The sequence below is a fragment of the Borostomias antarcticus genome, assembly GCF_949987555.1.
Source record: "Borostomias antarcticus genome assembly, chromosome: 11".
NCBI lineage: Eukaryota > Metazoa > Chordata > Actinopteri > Stomiiformes > Stomiidae > Borostomias > Borostomias antarcticus.
The window spans coordinates 5,401,836-5,426,115 of record NC_140244.1 but is presented as its reverse complement, the minus strand read 5'-3'; the positions used below and the strand labels follow the sequence as shown (position 1 = coordinate 5,426,115).

Sequence of the window (24,280 nt, the reverse complement as noted above, 5' to 3'; positions counted from 1 at the left end):
GTGACACAGGAAACACAATGCAGAGTGAAGTGACACAGGAAACACAATGCAGACAGAGTAAAGTGACACAGGAAACACAATGCAGACAGAGTGAAGTGACACAGGAAACACAATGCAGAGTGAAGTGATACAGGAAACAATGCAGAGTGAAGTCAGTCCCTCACACCTACATGGGTAGTCATCTCCCCTGGGGGTCTACATTTCAGATTCCTCACCACCATCCCTTCACTGTTGTCTGGGATAAAATTCCTTTATTCGCCACATGTAATGTAAGATGTACAGTCACAGTGAAATATTACTGCCAGCTCCAGGATTATGCTACAGATAAACTCTAATACCCATTATGCACTACATAATAAAACACAAATTACAAATGTACAAGTTACAAGTGAGTGAGAGGTGAGGGGTTGCTTCTAGAAAGCAATTATCGTAAAGCTAAGCTACATACTTCAAGGTCTGAGGCAAATGCTTCAGGCTACTGTCTCACACTCAGGAATAGTCATCCAACAGCAGGAATAGCTGTCCAACAGCCTACGTGCCAGTTTCGGTTCATGTCATCGAGTTCCAGTTTCTGACATGTTTTTTTTTATTAAAGGGAGATTTTGATGGACAAGGAATAGTCTGTTGAGTCACCTGATCATGTAGGCCTATTGAGGCGTTTTTGCAGAAAACATGTCGGAGGCAGAGATGAAATACTTTGCATTTGCTGCTTTATTTCCTTCCCCACAGGACCTGCACACCTCCAGGACCCTAAAACAGGCCAGAAAGATTGCGGCCGACCCCTCCCATCCTGGACATGGTTTCTTTGACCCACTCTCCTCTGGAAGGAGACTGCGGTCCAACAGGACCGGGTCCATTTCACAAAATAAGTCATCAGTAAAACAAACATTAGTATAGTTTTGTTGAGAGGAGAGAGAGCCGAGAATAATTGTTACCAGGTATTAAAGTGAGTGTCCTTTTCCACTTCCTGCCCCTTCATGATAAGAGGCCTGAAGGCCGTCCCTATGCTGCTCCTATACCTCCCAGACACAGCTCCTTGGTATTAGTGAAGATGGCGTCTAGTCTAGTCTAGCCAAGTCATAGCTTGTAATGGGTATGAACATGGAATGAGATTCAGTGAAAAAAAGGGAAAATCTTGTGTCAGGTTTTACCTTTTGTAAACCTGTGTGGATGTAGTTGTGCAGATTTAATTGTATATTTTCATGAAGACAAAAAAAAGAGTGAGGTCGTAATAGTGTGAATTCCTGATTATTTATTATTTAGTAAACACAAGTGTCAACATGAAAAAGTGAGTGCATGACACTGACAGCTAACAGTGCTGCACGTTGCGCAATCAACTTGACAGTCTATGGAGGTGGCCCGGCTCAGCCCCTGGGCATTTTGGTTCCACAGCAGAATGAACGGAGTGTCCCCTCTTGGCATTACATATTCTTTGGCTCGATTCAGCATTTGTGTGACATTTGCAACAGCATTTCCGTGTGAGGATGCCAGCGGGCTGTAGACCGGAAACCAAGCGTGCCAACCTGGTGAACGCCGTCCTGGAAACGGTATGATTAATATTTCATATAGGTGACTCAGTGTTGCGCACAGGAAGAAAAACAAACCGACTGGTGAGATACAATAAAGGCGTGACTGTTTGGTAGAAGGAACTGCAGCGCGCAGCTGTCTGCTCTTTCAAGCGGTTAAGTTAACGTTAAGCAAATCGAGTTACACGAAGGCTTTCCGTAGGCTACTTTAGGTATGGCTCCCAAAGATATAAAACAACAAACGTTTGAAATTATAAACAGTCTCTTTGAAGACCCGGACGACTTAAAGACCCGGATCGCCTGTGGAATTGGAACCATTGAGACCGATGGATACGACGGTAGGCTAAGAAATAACCAGGTGTTCTGAAAGGTTGGCCTACCTCCCCAGGATGGTCTACCACCCATTATATTATGCATCCTTTCATATAGGAAATGTCTATATCAGAATGTCCTACGACACATTTACTACCTGACACCGGTCGTTTAGATGCTGTCATGATAGGCGTATTATACTGAATTAAATAAATAGATATTCATTGTCGTTTCAACAGGCTAATGATTAGGCTGTAAATAGGCTTCGGCTTTTTAGAATGCCACGGTTGTATATTCTAGCTAGCCTCTGTGAAGACAACAGGCTAGGTTACTGTCCTCACAAGCATTTGAAACATGACATCTATTTTGCAGATGATACATTTGACGCAGTTTTAATCGCTGAAAAACTGAGGGAATTAGGTGATGACTTCGATGAAAAGAGGATTCAGCCCCTGATAAGTAAACTCCAGCAAGCAGCTGCAGACCAGGTAAGTGTTTAGCCTATGGCTCCAAAGATACCACACATTAATAGCTACACATGTACAGTGTAGGCTACTCCGGGGGAATGAACCTTAACTCCCCACTCTAGCAGACATCAATCTAATATCAGACACTTGAACAAGGCCCCGATCAGTGTTTGTATTAGACATGATTCATTTCAGTGTTTGGGTTAGACACATTTCCACCCAGACTAGCCTCGCGTCACCAGTCTCTCCTCGGGGAGAAGAGCCTGCAAGGGTTGCGTTCCGAATCGCATACTTCTACTTCTTACTACCAGTACCTACTACAGCTGCCCTTAGAAAGTACGTACTTTGCAAGCAGTAGGCATCCAATTGGGACATACTACCTTGTCATAACATTGCGCCTTGAAATTTGCCCACATCCGTCGCTGTCCATAACGCGACATTCGTCTACAGCTGTCAACTCGCGCATGTGACGCACATTACCGCTGCGCAAAGGATTGTGGGTCAGAATAGCCAGAAAAGCCTGCTGGCGTCAAGCCCCCAGGATTCGAAATCTAAAGTGAAGGCCTATTGAACCGCGCCATCTTGGCTAGTTCTATTTCGTGGAGCTCCGCCCCACAGGGCTAGCTCCTATTGGCTAGCGAAACCCAGCTAGCTACATTGACTGAAGAAAAAAACATACACGCACCTGTGTCCAACCAGGTCCGGTGCACCACTGTATAAGCGGGCTACGCCCGCACATCTGCTCCTTCGAAATTTTCAGCTTGCATTGCTACTGGAGAAGATAAGAAGATGTCTACTCAGCGGACCCAAGCGGAGCTGGCGGCGTCCTCAGATGACCCCCTGCCGGCGCCGATTGATCCGCCGGATCGTTTCTGTGTCTGCGGCTCCCGCTACAGCGACGTGGGACACCTCCTCTGCTTCCGCTGTCTGGGGCCGCAGCACGCCAGAGCGGGTCTGGCTCCGTCCCCCGCCTGCGAGATCTGCGCCCTCCTGGACCCCATGGAGAGGATGCTCCGGGCGCATTTCTTCGCTCCGCCGCCGCTGGAGACTGAAGGTCTGGTCCAGCTGGTCGGCGAGGACATCGGCGCGCCCCCGCTACAACCGGCGGCCCCGATTACCTCCCTCGCGCCTACGGATGATGAGGAAGAGCTCTCCGAGGCAGACGAGGGTCTCTCTGCGTCGGAAGCCACTACGGCTAGTGGCGCCTCCTTCCCGGGGCGGGGTTCATTCGATCGCGACCTGCCCCGGCTGCTGGAGAGAGCCGCGCATCACCTCGGTATCTCCGTCCCGGAGGTTGCTGCGACTACGGGGCTCCCACTGTGGAGCTCCGTCTGCTACGGGCGTCCCTCTCAGCCTACTCCTCGTCTCCTGCCGGCTATGCCTGACCTGGAGGCGTTCGTCGAGGCTGAATGGGAGCGGCCGTTGGCCATCAGAGGTCCGCTTCGCCAGTTCAGCAGAGCTACGAGGGTAACCGGCTGGACTGACGTAGCAGCTATCGGCTCTCCTCCTCTGGAACCCGACATTGCAGCGGTCCTGGTGCCTGGTTCCTCCGCCTGGGGCTCGGCCAGGAAGCCTCTCATGCCGGACGTCAAGGACAAGACAACCCTGTCCTTGGCCGACAAAGGTTTTTCTCTGGCCGCGCAGGCCGTGGCTGCCTCCTCCTCCATTGCTATGCTGGCCATTTACATCGGCCAGCTAGCTACGGAGCAAACCCCCCCCTCTATGGATGAAGACAGGAGAGCGGAGATGGCCGAAGCCGCCGGAGCCGTTGCTCAGCTTGTGAGAATCTCCGCCTCCTGTCTGGGTGGAGTGATGGCCACGTCGGTGGTGCAGCAGCGCCACCTATGGCTCTCCCTGACTCGTCTGCGCGAGGAGAACAAGGGTGTCCTCCTCAACTCACCGGTCAGTAGGGAGGGGTTGTTTGGGGCGGCTGTGTCTAACATCCTGGAGCAGTGTCGCAGCCAGGAGCAGGACCGGCTCCTCCTCGCTCGCCACCTCGCTGCTCCGGGGGAGCGCAGTGTGCCGGCACGTTCGCGTGCTCCGGCTGATGCTGCCGCGACTGGGAGCAAGCGCCGGCGAACACACAAGGCTAAACAACCTGCCACGGGGTCCCGCCCCGCTACGGCCCATGGACCGGCTCGCCCGGGCTCCTGGACTGCGCACGCGGCTCCTCCCCCGCGACCTCCCCCTGCCAACCCCGCCCAGGGTGCCGGGACCGGTCCGGCGTCTTCAAGCGCGCCCGCCGCTCCGCCTCCGGCTTGGGGTAGGAAGAGGCGCACCTATTGACGGTGCGTGGAGATGCGTGACTGTGTTGTGCCCACACCACGCTCTGTTAAGAGCGGCGGTGAGCAAGTTTCCCTGCTCAATAAAGCAAACACGATGCAACGTTATCAAGCTGGTTGTAATGTGCATTCCGCATCTCCTTCCTTTTCAACTACTGTAATGTTCTCGGCTAGAGCCGCTGGGTCTTCTGTGAAAGAGTCAGAATTGACCACGGCAGGTCTCGCCGCAGCTGGTAGACCGGCTCGAGCCGCGGAGTCTTTTCCTGCTAAAGCAGACGTGACTCACGCGGGGCTCGCCGGCTCAGCTGATGTGATGTATTCGGCTAGAGCCACCGGGTCTTCCGTGAAAAAGTCGGAATTGACCATGGCATGTCTCGCCGCAGCTGGGAAACCGACTCGAGCCGCGGAGTCTTTTCCTGCAAAGAGAGCAGACGTGACGCGCGCAGCTCTCGCCGGTTCAGCGAATGTAATATATTCGGCTAGAGCCGCCGGGTCCTCTGTGAGAAAGTCAGATTTGACCACGGCAGGTCTCGCCGCCCCTGTTCTAAACAGACCGTTTGGGTTTTTAACAGAGGGGATGTGTGCGCCCAGGCCAAGTGCTATGGCTGTACTGCCCTGTTCGGAGTTTTCTCGGGACCGACCGCTGGCGGGGTTTAGCGGCGAAAAAGATGCGCTAGACCCCCAGACGGCGTTCGTTCATTCGGGCCGAGCGTTCGAGCCTCTCCCTGTGTGTTCGACAGGTAGAGAGTTTTCACGCTCACCGGTCAGTGAGAATACTTCCGTGTTTACTGCCTCGGCTGGCTATTTAACACTGCCCGCCTCTCATGTCCCGTCTAGTCGGTCTGCGAAAGACGGCACCTTGACAGATCATGCAAATGAGAAGGCGGGGCTTCCCGCATTGCAACACTCCGCCGTTTTCTCTCAATGGGATGAGCAACGGCGGCTTGTTAGCAATGCGGACGGTGTCGGCTCACTTCCTCTTTTTGTGAATGAAGTGCTTCTTGACAGGAATGCCATTCATCCTCGCGCTGTTCAGGGACATGGAACTTCCAATGGGGATCTTTCATCTCCCTTTCGAGGGTGGCCCGCCTTGGGCCAGGACAGCAGAGTTTCTCAGCTGTCCGGTGGCGGTCAGGGCCAAATTGAACTATGGCAGGTTCCTCGATCTGTTCCCGCGATCTCCGGCACAACCTCTTTCCAACCGCTTCACAGTCTGGCAGGAGAGATGTCTCCTGGACAGCTGGTTGCAGCGTGTTCTACGGGAAGGGTATCTCATTCAGTTTTGTTGCCCCCCACCGCCCTTCACGGGCGTAGTGGAGACAGTGATACCGCGTCCCGCTCAGGCTGCCGCTCTGTCAGCAGAGATTGCAGAACTGATGGCGAAGGGAGCGGTAACTGTGGTCCCGTCAGGCCAGAGGGACGAGGGATTTTATTCCCGCTACTTCCTCGTGCCAAATAAGACGGGGGGCGTGAGGCCAATTTTGGACCTCCGCCTTTTCAACAAAACGGTGGCGAATCTGAAGTTCCATATGCTTACGGTGCGACAAATGCTGGAGGCATTCCTTCCCGGCGATTTTTGCACCAGCATAGACCTCAAGGACGCTTACTTCCACATACCGATAGCTCATCGGCATCGGAAGTTTTTGCGTTTCGCCTACCTGGGTGTGGCGTACGAATATACCAGACTCCCGTTTGGATATGCGCTCGCCCCCAGAACCTTCTCCAATTGTGTGGAGGTGGCGTTGAGGCCACTGCGCCGGCAGGGCATCAGGATCCTGGCGTACCTGGACGACCTGCTGGTACTGGCTCCGTCGCCTTTGTTGGCTCTGATGCATACCGCCACGGTGGTGCGGCATCTCACCGACCTGGGGTTTGCAATCAACTGGGAGAAGAGTGCTCTGTGGCCGGCCCGTCAGATTGTTTACCTAGGTATCAATCTGGACACGAGCGCCATGAGAGCACGGCTATCCGATTCAAGGAGGGAAACACTGGAGAAGAGTCTCAGTGTTTGCCGTCCTTCTCGAAAGATCGCGGTTCTGTCGATCATGCGCCTTCTGGGTCTCATGGCAGCCGCCCATGTGGTAGTGTCACTGGGCCTTCTTCACATGAGGTGCGTGCAGAGATGGTTCGCGCGGCTTCGTCTGGACCCTGTGAGGCACAGACGGCGCCTTGTGCGGATGCCGGGGTCGTTGTCAGCAGACCTCGACTATTGGAGGGACCGGCGCGTAATAGCGCACGGTGTTCCAATAGGCAGGGTGTCGGCTCACGTCGCTGTCTTCACAGACGCGTCTCTAAGCGGCTGGGGTGGTACATGTCTGTCCCAGGCCGTAGGTGGTTTGTGGGCCGTCGGAGAACGGCGCCACATCAACCTCCTGGAGTTGGAGACGGTGCTACTGGCATTGCGCCACTTTGTACACCTGGTACAGGGGCGCGATGTGCTGGTGCGGTCAGACAACCAGACCACAGTAGCTTACATCAACCGACAAGGGGGAGTCCGCTCGCCAGCGCTTCACCGTCTGGCGGTAACGCTGTGGCGATGGGCTCATGTCAATCTCCGGTCACTGACAGCGCGGCACATTGCCGGCCGTCTGAACGTCGGGGCGGACCTGATGTCTCGGGGCGGGCCTCACCCGGACGAGTGGAGCCTACATCCTCAGATAGTGGCTCAGCTCTGGACCCGGTTCGGCAGAGCAGGGGTGGATCTCTTTGCTTCGAGAGAGAACGCGAAGTGTCCCCTCTGGTTCTCTCTGAGACAGCAGGACCAGCCTCCGCTGGGCGTGGATGCGTTCGCGCATGCCCCCTGGCCGGGGGCGCTGCTGTATGCTTTCCCGCCGATGGGGCTGATTTTACCATTGTTGGCCAGGGTGCGGTCAGAGGGTGCATCAGTGATACTGATAGCGCCGGACCGCCACTGGGCGAGATGGTATGCAGAAGTGATGGCCATGACTACTGTAGAACCGTGGCACATCCCTCATTGGCCGAACGCTCTGTCCCAGGCGGAGGGCTCAATTTGCGCACCTCCAGTCTTGGGACGGCCGCTGGTGGCCTGGCTCTTGAACGGCGGAGATTGTCTGATAGGGGACTCTCTCCGGCCGTGATCTGTACAATTCAGAGCGCGCGCGCGGCTTCCACTGCCTTGGTTTACTCTGGCAAATGGGCTGCTTTTGCGCGTTGGTGTGAGGAAAGGGACTTCGCTCCCGAGTCATGCTCGGTCGAGGCGATTTTGGAATTCCTTCAGCACCTGATGGATCATGGTGGCGGTTTGGCAGCATCCACTATCAAGGTGTATGCGTGTGCTATATCCGCATGCCATGAGGGGTTCGCCAAAACTACGGTTTTCGGGCATCCCCTGGTTAAACGCTTCCTGGCCGGCACGCGCCGTCTTCGCCCTGTGCGTAAGGCTGCGGCGCCGCCTTGGGATTTGCTCTTGGTTCTGGATGCGCTATGTAAAGCGCCGTTCGAACCAATGGAGCGGATATCTCTCAAGTGGCTTTCGATTAAGACCGCGCTGCTCCTTGCTCTGACGTCGGGCAAGCGGGTCAGTGATCTGAGGGCGTTGACAGTTTTTCTCATCACGGGTGATGGGAGCAAAGCTGTGTTGCGCACGGATCCATCTTTCGTTCCGAAGGTGGTCCGGGGCGCCTATAGGGCACGGGATTTGGAGCTGGGAGCCTTCTATCCTCCACCTCATGCGAGCGAGGAAGAGGCCCGCCTGCATTTGTTGTGTCCTGTGCGTGCGTTGACGTGTTACGTCCAGCGCACGGCTGCGGTCCGCACCACCCCCCAGTTGTTGGTTTGCCACGGCCCAGGGAAGGTGGGTTCTCCGTTGTCGAAACAGCGTCTCTCCCATTGGATCTGTGAGGGCATCGCCCAGTCTTACGTGACTGCGGGTCGTCCTCTGCCTGGTGCTGTTCGGGCACACTCCACAAGGGGTGTGGCCACGTCGGTTGCCCTGTTCAATGGTGTGTCAGTGGAGGACATCTGTGCGGCGGCGACTTGGTCGTCCCCGTCTCCTTTTGTCCGTTATTACCTTTTATCCATGTCCTCTGTCTCTGTGGCGTCATCTGTGCTGAACACAGCCGCCGGTGCGAGCCAGCGTTAGACAGGATTTTTTCATGTAGGTGTTCGGCTCGAGTCGCCGGGTCTTCTGTGAAAGAGTCAGAATTGACCACGGCAGGTCTCGCCGCTACTGGAGAACCGGTTTGAGCCGCGGGGTCTTTTCCTGCTAGGAAAGCAGACGTGACTCACTCAGGTCTCACCGGTTCGGCTACGGTAGGGGCAGGCCCGTCTAGTGACGTTCCGCTCCTGTTTATGTGTGAGGCTGGGACGGGCTTGTTACGGAGTAACCGCTTTGGTCCAGCTCTCGCCCCACGTGCCTCTCCTTGCCCTCGGCTGTGATAGACTGAGTGTGGCGGGGTGGGGCCAGTGCTTGGGTCGGATCAACTGTTAGTATGGTCTCGCCTTGGAGCCCTGGCTTGTGTCCTGACTGGTTTTCCCTTACTGGGGCCAGCAAGAGTGTATGGTGCGGTCGTGTAGCTCCGCTTATGCCAATAGGAGCTAGCCCTGTGGGGCGGAGCTCCACGAAATAGAACGATGGTTACGTATTGTAACCCTAGTTCTATGAGTGGAGCGGAGCCCCACAGGGAACAGACTTGCTGACCCCGCAGTCTGCTCGCTGAAAATTTCGGTTAGGAGCAGATGTGCGGGCGTAGCCCGCTTATACAGTGGTGCACCGGACCTGGTTGGACACAGGTGCGTGTATGTTTTTTTCTTCAGTCAATGTAGCTAGCTGGGTTTCGCTAGCCAATAGGAGCTAGCCCTGTGGGGCTCCGCTCCACTCATAGAACTAGGGTTACAATACGTAACCATCGATTTGTAGTCACTTGGCTATTTCCGGTGACTTTTGACTTGCGCAGTTGAGCTTCTCTGGCCGACGCGCGTCCACGCACGTTCCCGGCTCTCCCCGCTTTGATTTAGCAATGAAAACCGGCTTGCATATTAACCTGTTTTTGTCAAATATATCAATTGGAGAAATTATTTTTTGATCCTGGCATCTTAGTTTTAACAGGTTAAATATAATTGAACATGTTTTGTTTGCTAGTAGATGGTATTCATTCCGTTCGCGATAACGTTATTGCAGCCAGGCTAAATTCCTCCAGGGAGTCAGTGACAGGCGAGTTGAAGAGCTTCACTCCCCGCCAGCAGGAGCTCTGGCCGCGGCTACCGCATCTCGGAAAACCCGCTGAGTTCCTGGCTGCTATTTCACACTCGCCCTTGATCAATCCCAATACCGATCCATGGTAACAATGAATCAATCGTTCAGATCAGATCGGCAGTGCTGCATGCATGTTACAACATCATTGTTAGCTTTATTAACATAACCATAGCCTACATTTATCTCTCTAACGTTAGGCTATCCATCTTACACCAGTCGGCCATTCGATAGCTGGAAGCGGTCAACGCCAACGTTGACTGAAAACACCCAAACTCAGTGTATCGTTTCATCTTCATGCTACACATCAACTCCTTTACATTGTATGTGAATAAATTCCTGTTATTCTAAAAATATCCCATTTCTGTCCATTCCTGGAAAAGGCTAATAATTGCTGTCAAATGATCACTCCAGTTTATCACCGTATCCCACTACCATTTCAACTATGCACAGGAGGTTGTCTTGTGGTCATTTTCATTAAAAAATGATTAGCCTGATCAGTTTGTTGTATGTATTAAGCCCTTTTTGAGCGGTATGCTTGTATTAATAGCTTATAGCTTGCCATACTCACCAACCTTGGGACCTCAGAAATAGGGAGCATTTCCAAACCAAATTGCCAAATAACCAAATTTATTCACATACAATGTAAAGGAGTTGATGTGTAGCATGAAGATGAAACGATACACTGAGTTTGGGTGTTTTCAGTCAACGTTGGCGTTCACCGCTTCCATTTATCGAATGGCCGACTGGTGTAAGATGGATAGCCTAACGTTAGAGAGATAAATGTAGGCTATGGTTATGTTAATAAAGCTAACAATGATGTTGTAACATGCATGCAGCACTTCCGATCTGATCTGAACGATTGATTCATTGTTACCATGGATCGGTATTGGGATTGATCAAGGGCGAATGTGAAATAGCAGCCAGGAACTCAGCGGGTTATCCAAGATGCGGTAGCAGCGGCCAAAGCTCCTGCTGGCGGGGAGTGAAGCTCTTCAACTCGCCTGTCACTGACTCCCTGGAGGAATTTAGCCTGGCTGCAATAACGTTATCGCGAACGGAATGAATACCATCTACTAGCAAACAAAACATGTTCAATTATATTTAACCTGTTAAAACTAAGATGCCAGGATCAAAAAATAATTTCTCCAATTGATATATTTGACAAAAACAGGTTAATATGCAAGCCGGTTTTCATTGCTAAATCAAAGCGGGGAGAGCAGAGAGAGCCGGGAACGCGCGTCTACATTTCAGATAAATGTGAACTTTTTCGTGGACGCGCGTCGGCCAGAGAAGCTCAACTGCGCAAGTCAAAAGTCACCGGAAGGCCAGAAAAGCACAACTGCGCAAGTCAAAAGTCACCTGAAATAGTCAAATGACTACAAATTTTGCCAAGATGGCGCGGTTCAATAGGGCTTCATTGTTGATAGCGGCCAGTGAATGGAGTGGCTGTATCCAGTTTATATAATACATCCATGGCTGGCGTGCATACTGCAAAATACGACCGGATGTATAGGTCATCCTGGTACTTTTGCCATACTGCATGTGGCATACTATGTATTGGGACATACTACATTCTGTTTTGGCATACTATATAGTAGGGTAGTAGGCGATTCGGAACGCAGCGCTGCTGGTGTCTATTTACTTCACTGCCTTAAATCCGCCCCTTCTTCCGGCTCGAGCCTGTAGAGCCCGCCTCCTACATCCGCTTGCTTTATTTTTCCTTAACCGGTAGTTCTCCTCGCATCTTCTTTTACAATTTCCGTCGGTGTTATGCCTGGTGATGCCATCGCGAATGTTATATACTCAACCATGTGCAGCCTACAGTAAAAACATTACAACAACTGTTCTTCTTCCGGTCCAGACCAGAAGATTATGCGATGCGTCATCGCGCTTCCGCTCTAGACCGGCGAAACAACTGCGAACGAGACAGGCCCCAGACTAACCCAGACTGAGTCATGTACAATCTGTGTTTACTGGTGTGTGTGTGTGCGTGCGTGCGTGCGTACGTTTGCGTGCACATCTGTGTGTGTGCGTGCGTGTGTGTATGGCAATTGACCACCCTATAGGCAAAATAACAACAGTGCCCCCCCCCCCCCCCAACGTTGCTGTCCGCACACAAGGACATGATGCCATAAGCCGATAGCAGGCAGCTATTATTATTATTATTAGAGATATCACTCAAATGCTAAATAGCAATGCAAGACTGCTGTTTGAAAATGAGAATACATTTATTTCACAGCTTAACCAGTAAGGCAAGTGTTTAAGTCACCATAATAATATTGTCTATCTTTCTTCTCATGCGCAGCTGTCTCTCTCTCTCCCTCTCTCACGCACATTGATTGAAACGTCACTGTACCCGAAACGACACTGCAAGCCTATAACGGGAAGGGGGGGATAGAACTAAAGAAAGATGGAATCAGGGTCCTCTGTACGACAGACAGGATACCGGCGGTACATGAAATGAAAGAGGTCTTATTCATTGTTTGTTTATCACTTAGTGACAGACTCCATACGTGGTATGAGTGACCAGACTAATAAGGTTATTTTGGAGCACGCCGATTGACTGCTGATGTCACAAGGCTTGATGATGACCGGGATGTACAGTCGGTTAACTTAAGTCTAGACAAATGTATAGTATATACTTATTGTGGCTTTGGATAAAAGCGTAGGCTAAATGACTAAAATGTAAATGCAATCAGAATGAGCTTGCACGATCAGACTGGTGCAGACTAGTATATGAGCCTACAACTGACCTGCTTGTATGAACGAAACAGAAAAAGCTCCATCCCCCTCTCGTCCAGGCGGTGGCGGCGTTCGAGCAGGCGGTGGAGGACCTGTGCCAGCGGTCTCTGGTCGCCCAGAGGGCCGAGGTGGCTCCGGAGATGCAGCTCCTCCAGGCGTCGGTGGCCCTGGGCCTCTACGTGAAGAGGAGGTCGCCCGACCTCATCGACAAGGTCAAGGTCGCCATGGGGGCCTTTGTCAACAGGCGCCTGACGGGCTGGGTGCAGAGTCAGGGCGGATGGGTGAGCAGGCCACCGGAGCAGGCATGGCTCCACCTGACATTCAAATTAAGCAATAAACCACTCGAGGCTGTGTGTTATAGTGATTTTCTAACAGCTAGGGGGCGTTGTTAGGCACGACGCAAAGCGGTTATAAAATCACTATAACACACGGCCTCGAGTGGTTTATTGCTTTTATACAACGGTTACTACAGCTATTAGTGCAAAATAAACACAGCAATGTAAAATATTAACATTTATTCAAAACGAAGCATCATTCCCTCAATTCCGCCGAGCAAAATAGTTCCCCTAACAAAAGGTTTGCCAAGCAACAACAACAACTACAATGCATTGGATCAAATGGGAGGCACATTCATACTGAAAATGGAATGATATGCGGTCCCAGGTGTGTGTTACAAAGTATTTTAACACGGCTTCCAGCCAATCAGAATCAAGAATCAGAACTAACCGTTGTATAACCAGGGTTTTAGTACTGATGTAAATACTGCTACTACCACATACTAAAATTCCACTTCACTATTGGATGACATCATTGTAGAACCACTCATAGTAGAACCAACATGATGATGTGGGCCAATAAAGAAGTGGAAGTTGAGTATTTTTGTCCTCCTTAACTGGAAACTGACATGTGCTACCGTTCCATGTCTTTTAATAACATACATCTGAATTTTTCAGTTTAGCACTCCATTGAGAAACCCATTTGTTGGAGCGCAACCTCCTTGTTCAATCAAGTACTGCTTGAGATGCTAGCGCAGGGAGGCTAATGCTAGTCGTGCAATGACAGCTACCATTCTCTTCTCCTACGAGCTAGGAGTTGGTCCAGTTAATCGATTAATCGTTCATGACGGTCAAAGTCGATTTTTGGTCAAACTGTGGTCTTTTTTTCCAATCAAATAAACATGTCCTTTAAAAAAATATTTAAATTGGACTGAACTAATGGCATGCATCATCCGTTCTGTAGCGCTATATTGATTGGAATAGGGGCTAAATTACAGCTTAAAAATCTATGGAATAAAGGTTAAAGTCACAATGATCGTCACACACCTGAGTGTGTGAAATCTGTTCTCCGCATTTGACCCATCCCCCGGGGGAGCGGTGAGCAGCAGCGGTGCCGCGCTCGGGAATCGTTTGGTGATGTAGCCCCCCAATTCCAACCCTTGATGCTGAGTGCCAAGCAGGGAGACATTGGGTACCATTTTTAGTCTTTGGTATGACTTGGCCGGGGATCGAACTCCTGACCTCCCAGTCTCAGGGCAGAGTTGCGGCCTTTACTTTTTTTCATTCCAATTAAAACTTCTTTTAAAACGTTGGAATCAAATCTTACGAATATTGGCTAAAATTGTTTTATCGGTTATACCACCCATTGATTAATCAACTATGAAAAATGTGAATTGTGCACATCCCCACTACGAGCTCACCACCAGTGTAGGGATGCTAGCACAGTGCCGTAGGGATGGAACGTTGGAGAGCTACTGTACCTGGTACTACAGTGACTGATAAAATCATCGTTAATGATCAGCGTAGAAGTGAGAATGATCAACCTGGAGGTGGGGCACTCTGAACCCAACACTGTTCCAGTAGATGTGGTCAGACGTCATGTCGAACACATTCATACTTTGAGCACTTTGAGATCTGTCTCCGCAAATGAGAAGTGCTATATAAATCCAATTTATTATTATTATTATACGTCACAGGATGTTAAAGCCAACAAACAAGTTCAACCGAGATGTTTCCTGTCAAGTCACAGTGGGAGGCTGTTGTATGAGCCAGCTGTGGTCTCTACAGGAAGCCATGACTGTGTGGTGAGACTCAGGCAAGTGCCTTAGTTTCACCAGCTGTGTTCACTCAGTGATGATTGTGAGAAACTGTTAATTTTGACAGCAAATTTAGATTTTGTTTTAGATATAGTTTTGACTAAAATACTATTTAGATTTAGTCATATTTTAGTCATCTGAATTGTTTTAGTTTTAGTCTAGTTTCAGTTAATTAATAATTTAATCAGATTAAATAACATTAAGATTTTAGTCGACTAAATCTAAGGTAGATCTAATGTAGATTTAGTAGACTAAAATCAAATGGGTTTAGTTAAAGGACCATACCGGTCTAAATATGATTTGATCTTGATAAACTAGTCACCCAACGTATATCACCTTACCGCAATCAATTTGCCGAAGCAAAGCTCACGTTAAAGGATATTTGCATTTTTGTGTTTTACTTACATTTCAAAAGTTGAATGTGATGGCTTTAAAACATATTTTTAAATTGTTCCCTCGTTGCGCTGAAAAACTCGCCCCAGTTAGTTTCAAATAATTTTCAGTAGTTTTTATTTTATATTATTTTCGTTTGAATCCGTTGAACTTCTGCACTATATTCTCTAATCTACCCATGCTAGATTCACTACCCAGCGTTCCTAGCAACAGCTACCATGTAAACAGGAAGAAGACAGACCGTTGGCGTAGGCTGGGCAAAGAGGGTTAAAACTAAAATAACTACTGAAAATTATTTGAAACTCACGGTGGAGAGTTTGTCAGCACAACGAGGGAACAATTTTAAAATAGGTTTTGAAGCCATCACGTAAAATTTTTGAAATGTAAGTAAAATGCAAATATCTTTTAACGTGAGCTTTAATGGATAGCGGTAATGTGATATACGTTGGGTGACTAGTTTTAGGAGATCAAATCATATTTAGACCGGTATGGTCCTTTAAAGTGTAATGTATTATTTAACCATTTCTCTAGAATTTCCAAACTCGTGCTCCTGGAGGAAACATCTATTATACGATGGACAAAGCTGCTCAATCAGATTTCTATATGCTTCCTGGCCTGTGTTCGAGTTTTTTCAGTGTGAGCTATGACTTTCACAGAAATCTCAGCATTCTCATTGGATCTCTTCCTAAATCGTCCCCCCCCTCCCCAACATTTCTGTCCAGTTTTTATTTGTTGACGAAAATGTCAATAGTTTTTGTCATCTAAAATTATTTTTTGTTTAGTTATTGTCTTGTGACGATAACCAAATAAAAGTGGTTGACGGATAATTTTCGACATAGTTTTCCTCAACAAAATCAACACTGGTGAGAAGGTGCCTTAGTGCCGCAGGGCGTTCTGAGCTGCTGACTCAGAGGCATAGGACGAGTTTCACCACGCCTGTAGACCGAGTTCAGTTTCCTTTTCCCATTTGCCAGGCATTTACAGTAAATGTCTGCAGCTCTCAAATAGCCTACAGTACATACTCTAGATGGCATCAATTTCCTGCATGACAGGACCTGTGTGCTTTACAGAGCTGCTGTACTTGGTCAAACCCTTCCTCCCTACAGGGTCAGCCTGAACATGTCCTCAGTTGTCATATCAAACCCTACAAACCCTATCACAGAAAACCCTGACAAGTACACTGTAATAATAATACTCTTCCCCCTCCCTTCTACAAGCATTGTGTGTGTGTGTGTGTGTGTGTGTATAGCAGTATATAACATACTGTGTATAAATGCATATATATATATATATTAGGCTTGCAAATTTCAAGGAATTTCATTAATCTATAACCGTTAACCTTAACAAACGATAGTCGATTGATTGATAAGAACGTCCCGCGCCAGACTGCACTTTGCTCGCTTCATTTTTGTGTCTTCTTCCGCTGTGATTTTTTCCCGGAATCCCAATTAGTCTTCACTACGTGGCGTGGCACCCTCATGTGCAGTCAGACCTTAAATCATGATTACTTTTCATGCACCTCCCGCTGATAACGTTTGTTGAAAAAAATAATAAAAAAGTTCCATTAACAATCGAATAACCTAATCTTACTACTCAAGTAAATTCTTATCGGCAAGTAATTGATAGTCGATTAACTGTTAACATCCCTAATATAAATATATATATACATACATACATACAGCATGTTGCTTCATTTATAATATTGTAGGTATAATCTGCAATTTGTACAGCATTTTAGCCAAATATAATTGTGCTTCTGTTGTGAAGGCCAATGTTGTCATAAAAAAGGACAGTGTGTATGAGGGTCAGTCTTCCAGGCTTGCTGCATCTGGAGAACTGCTTCTTATCAACCCAAAGCCCCAACTAGAGCTACTCTGTTCATCTTTTATCACCAGCCTGTCAAATGATACCTCATGCATCAGGGTAACTCAAGTTGCAGCCAAATCACACCTTTCTATTTCCAGTTACTTGTAGATGTGTGAGCTTCAGAATTGGTCTTGTCTCATTCACTCTGTTTGGATTTTCACTATTTTATTTTTTATATTTACGTTTCCTTTATTGGCTAACAATCTGGCTGTTTTGTATCTGTTCTATGTATGATGTTTGAATGTCAATATGTTTTGCTTTTGTTATTGCAGGACCAAGTGACAACTGCATAGGATGGACACAAAACAGGAGAGTTAATTGAAATCAGATTTGAAGAAAGACTACTACCCTTCTCAGGACCAAAAACATGCCAATAAGAACACCATCGATCTCGCCCTCTTCATTCAACCCCCCCCCCCCCCCCCCTGCACTTAGATTTTTTGGGGGGGAGGGAGGGAGGGGGGGGGGTGGGTGGGGGGAGAGAATCACATGCAACGTTTGTACTTCTCTTACTTTTTTGCACGCTTAGAGCCTGCAAACTAAAGTTTACAATCTGGTGTTTTTCAGTGGAAAAGGTGAAGCGTAGATGCTTCTTCCAAAGCTGGAAACCTACTGTTACTACCTACCTACTGTCTGCAACTGCGCAGAGATATTAAGAGTATCAGTTTTGTTGTACACCGGAATAGTCACACATACTGAATCAAAACTGTATTTTTTAGGGCTAGGGTGTTGGTAAGGACCTCACGGTACGATACACATCACGATACATTGCAATTCGGTACAATACATATTGCAATGTACTCTACATAATTTACTGAACATGTAATAATACAGTAAATGTAATAATACAACAGTGCAGAGGAAGAAAATACTGTGATGTTTTGCTGTATTGATTTTATTGCACAGCCCAACTGTTTTTATGCAGGGAATGACAGTGCTGTTTGAAATGAAGGTCACGCTCTACTCTGTGGGTCTGATAACACAGAGAAACCACCGTCTTTAATTGGTTATTGAGAGAACGTGACCAGGCTCTTAACAATCAAACAAGTGATATGACTTCCTGGAAAATGAACTGTCAGCTACACTTGGCTAGTCACATCTTTGATGAAATCTGAGGATATGCAATCAATGTAACTTTTATGACTTGTTTTACAAGGTTGTCTATCTCTGCTGTTATCCTCAAGCGCCTTGGACTGTAGAAACATTAATAATTAACAGCTGAACAAAACATGTTTGAATGTGTTAGAAACGTGTCTGTTGTTAGATACTGTATCACTTAAAAATAAGTCTTAGAAATGTGTTTTTATAGCTAAGACACGGCAGTTTTTACCTGTTTGGTTGATTGTAGGTCATCCATATGACTGGCAGACTTGGGGAGGGAAGCCCTAATTATACCACAGTGTTGTATGTTTGTTGTGGTTGTGAAAACCTGTGAGTCACACATTGTGAGACCTGTGGCTTTTACTGAAGACCCACTGAACTACAAATGTAATGGGACCAAAGGCATTTTGTGGGCCTACAGTTTTACACAAAAGCAATGTGTACATTGTATTTTTGATTTTTGGGTGAAATTGGCCTTATAAGGTCTCAGTGGTTTCAATTAAATAAGGAGATACACTGTGAATACCAAAATAATGTCTCATATTTTATCTTGTTGACAACTGATGAATTGGGCTGATTTTCAGAGAAATGTCTTGATCCTGTTAGCTATTTCTAAATTGTGATGATTGACCTCTGAGTATGGCTGTCGGCTGGAGATTTCTGTAAGAAACGGTGTCTCTCTCTTCCATAGACTTATGAGATAAAGATGAGATAGGGCTGGTACATTCTGTGCAGCAATTGTTGTGGGTAGAGTTAGAGCTGGGCGCCGAAGCTTATCTTGACCTCACAGGGCCAGAAGCCACATGAGAGACCAGACTAGTCCAGACAGTCTGATCGGGGAAGAAGTGGGGTGGAAAGCCCTCGAACCATAAGAACCGTGCTCGAGCTCAGATGCTTTGATTTATTTGAGTCCAGACAGCATACAGACAGGTCAGCTGTACATTACTATGCCATCGTCTTTTGTAATCAACAGCTTTTGATTGTCGCTCAAATCCCGTGTTGGAGATTCATTTGGGATACAACAGGACGGAGACACTGGACTGTGGTATTTTCTGAGATTGGGGGCCGTCTTTTATTGTAATCAAAACACAACGCAGAGCTTACTGTAATAAGGACAATGATAAAAGACAACGAAAGTCAACACAACTGAAAAGTATTCCTGTAGCCCGTTTGTTTTTGTACATTTTGCCTCTGAGATGACTCAATGTATTCTATATTAAGGCCTTGTCCATACTTGGGTATTTTTGAAACCCGGGTTTCTCTCTTTCATTTCACATGAAAGCGTAAAAACGCCGTCGCTCAGGCTGTTGCTGGCTCATTCTGTTCAATGGCACCATGGTAACAAGGCTCAAGACTGCTTGCTTTCTCTTTCACTTTCATATAACAACATGAACAAAACATATTTCTAGAGCCTGGATTCTAAAGTTCAAGTCAAACAACATTCCTTCACACGTCACGAGATTATAATGCCATGTAAATCAGAGGCGGAAGAGAACCTGCAGGTTCACCTGCTGTTGATTCCTGGGCATCTGTGGGCGTTATTTGCATAAATCGTGCATTTCTGTACCCCAACCACTAGAGGGCAACACTGCACAAGTACTGACAACCTCTGTACACTATAGTCCATACATACAGTAGCCTACATGTCAAGGTAAAGAACAAGTAGAACAATGTTTTGTGGCAGCAATATCTAAATGTATATGGTGCGTTCGTTTATAACTGGGAGGTGGCAAATTGCGACTTGCTACTAGGAATGATTAAATAAAACGCCGCATGAACTCGCACTTGATCGTCGCAAATTCGGATATGTTTCTCAGCCCCCAGTTGCCGGCTGACGTTAATATCATAGGGTTAGGGTTATCATCATCATATCATTCGCTATAGCTCGAATGCACACAGGTAGGCCTATTTTGCCACTTGCGACTTGCCAGCTCCGACCACAAACGAATGCACCATTATTGTTAGATACGTATTATACTTATTGTCATTCACAAGTCATTAACTTAAACCCACACAATTGGGGCAATAGCTTGGGAGGTAGAGCAGCCGGCTGGAGACCGGAAGTTCCCCGGTTCGATTCCAGCTCCCGGCAGTGTGCCAAAGTGTCCTTGAGCAAGACACTGAACCCCAAATTGCTCCTGGGTGGCAAATTATCATTCTCATTGTTGTGTTACACCATCGCCTCACAGCAAGAAGGTCCTGGGTTCAATTCCCGCATGGGCTGTCTCCCTGGCGTTTCTGTGTGGAGTTGGCATGTTCTCCCCATGTCAGGTTCCCTCCACATAGAACCCCAATATGAAAAACATGCAGAAGAACACGCTCTTTAGTCCTGTCCCCGACTGAGCACTTGGACTTGGTGCGAAGGCGTGAGGGGTTAAAAGCAGAGAAACATTTGATTGGTGGACGCTCCTGCATGTTATGTGTGTGTGTTCTGGTGTCACCGCCTCCCTACACCATGTGCTGTGTTCACTGTATAATAAATAAAGACTTTCCTTTCAAATAGAATAGAATAGCAAGTTTATTCGCCATGTGTAATACAGGTGCATGTACATTGGAATTCTTGTTATCGTCCTTACAATATCTTATCAATGCAAATCAGTTCCTCATTCCAGTCCTAGGTAGGACCATGGGCGATTTTATAGGGGGCAAGTCCCCCCCTGATTGGCCAGCCCAACTCTGCTCAAATTCACACACAAAAAAAATAAATAAATGTTTTATTAATTTCTTTTTTTTTTACTAATTAACACAATTATTAAATACATAATTGTGGTTTGTACCAGTTTGAGTTAGGTCATCATTCATTTTAAAAGTGTATGTATAACTTCAACTAGGCTATCTTTAAATATATATATAGGGCCTATATATATATATATATATATATATATTCATAATATACCAATGGCACAACTCGTCCGTCGACCTCAACTATTTCCGGTTTGTTCTGTTACCACAAAAAAAAATTATCTGACTGTATTGCTCAGTGCTCAACAAGCTACAACTAGCTAAACTGCTCAAAATGGCGAAAAGAGCTATAAAAACAATTGACCACTTCTTCATAAAAAAAAGGAAGAAATGGCAACGCTAATGAAGAAGCTACCACTCAAAATGACACCGCAGCAGGTGCAATCGAATGCAGAAGTGCTCCAGAGGCTATCGAAGCTAGCACTAGCACTAGCAACATCACGATCGGCGAGGAAGCTAGCACCAGCAGGCAGTTTGATGTTGTGATGTTGGGTATGGCCTAGTGCTCGGTCATAAAGTCATATTGACATGCTCGTGGTGTCTAGATGAAGTTTGATGCGTTGTGCATATTGAATTATCATACGTATTTCTTATTAGCATACTGTTCACAACTGGCATTATTTGTAAATAGATGGGAAGGGACGGGATGGCAGAACTTTTTTTTCTCACGTCAAAATGTTGCCCCCAGAGGGTAAAATCGCCTATGGGTAGGACTACACAGCTAGGTGTTAGGCTATACGGTTCTGGCAATTTCCTTCCAATTTTCTGATGACGTCCTTATCTTTGCCTTACCTAAACAACATCCCACTGTTGGATACATTTCTATGCCTATCCCCCTCATCATTGCAAATATTTTGGTTCTCTCTGGAAGTGAGGGACAGCTATGGTGGTTTTTACATGGTTTTAACTAGGAGGTGAGAAGTGAATGTATGTCTTCTCTGTCTGTAGACCTAGTCCATGTAGGACTGATGATATTTCCGCTAGGTTAAAACATTTAAAGGGGATGTATAGGTGCAGTCAAACATCGGTATGTCAACATCCCTCTGAACTAATCTGTCAATGATTGACTCCTCCTGAAATAATCGGTCAATGATTGAACGGATGTATTTATTACCTTGACCGTATCGCACAGCTGTTCACGTCGTACGCAGATAGATTAATCCCCATGTTTGCATGGCCGTAGCTGATTGGTAAGATTACCAGGCGCTACCTAACGCTTGTTATTCTCTACACAACTCTGTGAGGGAGGTCGGGAGAGGAGTTGTGGAGTCCGGGGCCAGCGGCCGTGTAACGCGCCAAGAGGAGGCCCTGTGGAAAGACCCAGACAGCTGACAACGGCATCAAACAGCGGGAGCACCGCCCAGAGCACGGAGACCTGAGGAGTTGGATGACCTCCGACCTCTAGAGATTCCTCTCTGGCTATTTATAGGGCATATCTTTATGACAGGAGACACTGTGTGTGTGTGTAGGTGTGTGTGTGCGTGTGTGTGTGTGTCCATGTGGTGGAAGGGGGGAGCAGGGGGCTCAGCTTTTCCTTGTTGGGCGGCTCACCGTCCTCTGAACACATCTGGCTCCACCTATGCTAGGCTACTGTATGTCTTGTATTCTCAACATTCAAGGACACCGTTCCGAAAGTAGGCCTTTTAGGTATCAATGTGAATATGGGTTATCATGAACATGAATTCTTTTAGCAGTTAATACCATTATATATTATTTGTGGACCATTTTCATCCCATCTCAAGTGACGTTTCTATAAGGTCTCAGTCAACATGAAAGCCAAGGAGATTCTTATTCAAATATTCTTTATTTATTGTCTTCGGAGATTCATGTGTTTGTCTTGACAACATCACTGTGAAACACGTTGATCTCACTGGAAATAAAATTCACCATGAACCACGGTGACCCCAGTCACTTCCCTCTTGTATATAGAGATTGTCAAACATATTAGACAATGGTCACCTTCATCATGAAGACCTAGGCCTCATTTGAATACCTCAAAATGCCTCTTTCCTTCCTTAAAGAAATCTCTGATCTAACATCACTGGATGGGTCAAAGCAAGCTTTCCACTGCTCAGCTTTCCCCATCCATGCCTTGTCACATCAGTGCTCTTATAGAGTAGCTATGCCTTACCTACTGTATGACTTCAAGATGCTCCTCCATTTACACCTAACATTGCACACAGATTCATCTCACTGGTACTTAAAAGTAAACAGATCACAACGGAATCGGACACCATGTGAGAAATCACATAGACATATTAATAGAGAGGCAGCGTTTTTTTAAACAGCCTGTCCACACAGCTGATATATTGTATATTGTCCAGTAGATCCATAACCCCCCCCCCCAGGTGCTGATGAGAAACTGTCCAACCAGGGAGTGTGGGAGTGTTTGGGACTGAACACGTGGGCGTTAATGTTCAGTTCCCCACCAGACACGTAGCTGTGGATGCCGTTGACAGGCGATGCAGTAGCGTGCTACACGGGGGGGGGACTTCGCAATCGACTGGGTGACCTCAGTAGAGATGAGAATTCCAATTAGCTCAGCAGCAACCTCACCCCCTCTCCTACTTTGTAAAGGATGGAGTCACCCCTGCCCCCCCCCCCCCCCCCCATACACATAAAGAAGCACACACACAATGTCAAATCCTGCCTCTTCGCACACACACATGCACACACAGTTGTATGATAATGTCCCCGTGTCAAGTTCCTTCTAAACCCCCGACCCATATACACACACACCCTTAGTAACCCTCCCCCCCCACACACACACATGCACACACACACAGTCATTAGAATATGAATGTGCGTATGAAAATGTCTCCATCAATAGAGAAAGAACAAAGAAAATAAAAAAACTCCCCATTTTCCTTGATGTACAGTAGATGTGGGGTCGGAATTAAACAACTGTCAAAGTCTCTTCAATAAGCAAGAAGTTGAAAGGACCATGTGCACAGAAGACTGGAAACTAGTTCAAAACCTGCCTCTGTAACTCCAAATGTTCAGTGAACTTTCAGTAACTTCCTCTCAGGTGCTCTGATATGATAATATAATATGATAATATGACTATAAGTCTGGTGGGAAGGTCTATCTATCACTGGTCAAATTAAGTTCCGTTTCTTTGTTTTTTACATCCTGAATCGTGATTTCTTTTATATAAATGTGAAATCCAGCATCCATTCCTATACCATGAAAGAAATGTTTGTCTTACCCCGTATTCCCAGATTCAGGTTTTGATTGAATAGAAATAATAATTTAAAATGTTTAAATGTCATGTTTAAACAGTGTTGTCGACATCCCTGTCACCTCTCTCTCTCAAACATCTCACAGTAGGACTCGGTAAGGTCCACACTTCATATTTTAGTGTCTAAAGATCCAGATCATCATTTATAGCTTGAGACGCACACATGGAAAGGATATGTTGAGTTTACAGTATAGTTTCTTCACTGCTTAGATGTGGCCACATCGCCTGTCTTCATCTGATTTCTTACATTACTTCAGTACTGTTGCTTATATGCTACATATTAACACTGTGACTCAAGTTC

At 47.2% G+C, this 24,280-nt stretch overlaps 1 protein-coding gene across 1 annotated transcript; it reads left to right on the top strand.

Moving 5' to 3' along the window:
• Positions 1 to 1,519: 1,519 nt before the first annotated feature.
• Positions 1,520 to 17,367, top strand: LOC311315233 (bcl-2-like protein 15). The gene is made up of 4 exons (XM_084445850.1): positions 1,520 to 1,864; positions 2,211 to 2,326; positions 12,604 to 12,825; positions 17,168 to 17,367. Exons 1-4 carry the CDS (start codon positions 1,741 to 1,743, stop codon positions 17,186 to 17,188), a joined length of 483 nt encoding a protein of 160 aa, XP_084301976.1. The 5' UTR covers positions 1,520 to 1,740; the 3' UTR covers positions 17,189 to 17,367.
• Positions 17,368 to 24,280: the final 6,913 nt, after the last annotated feature.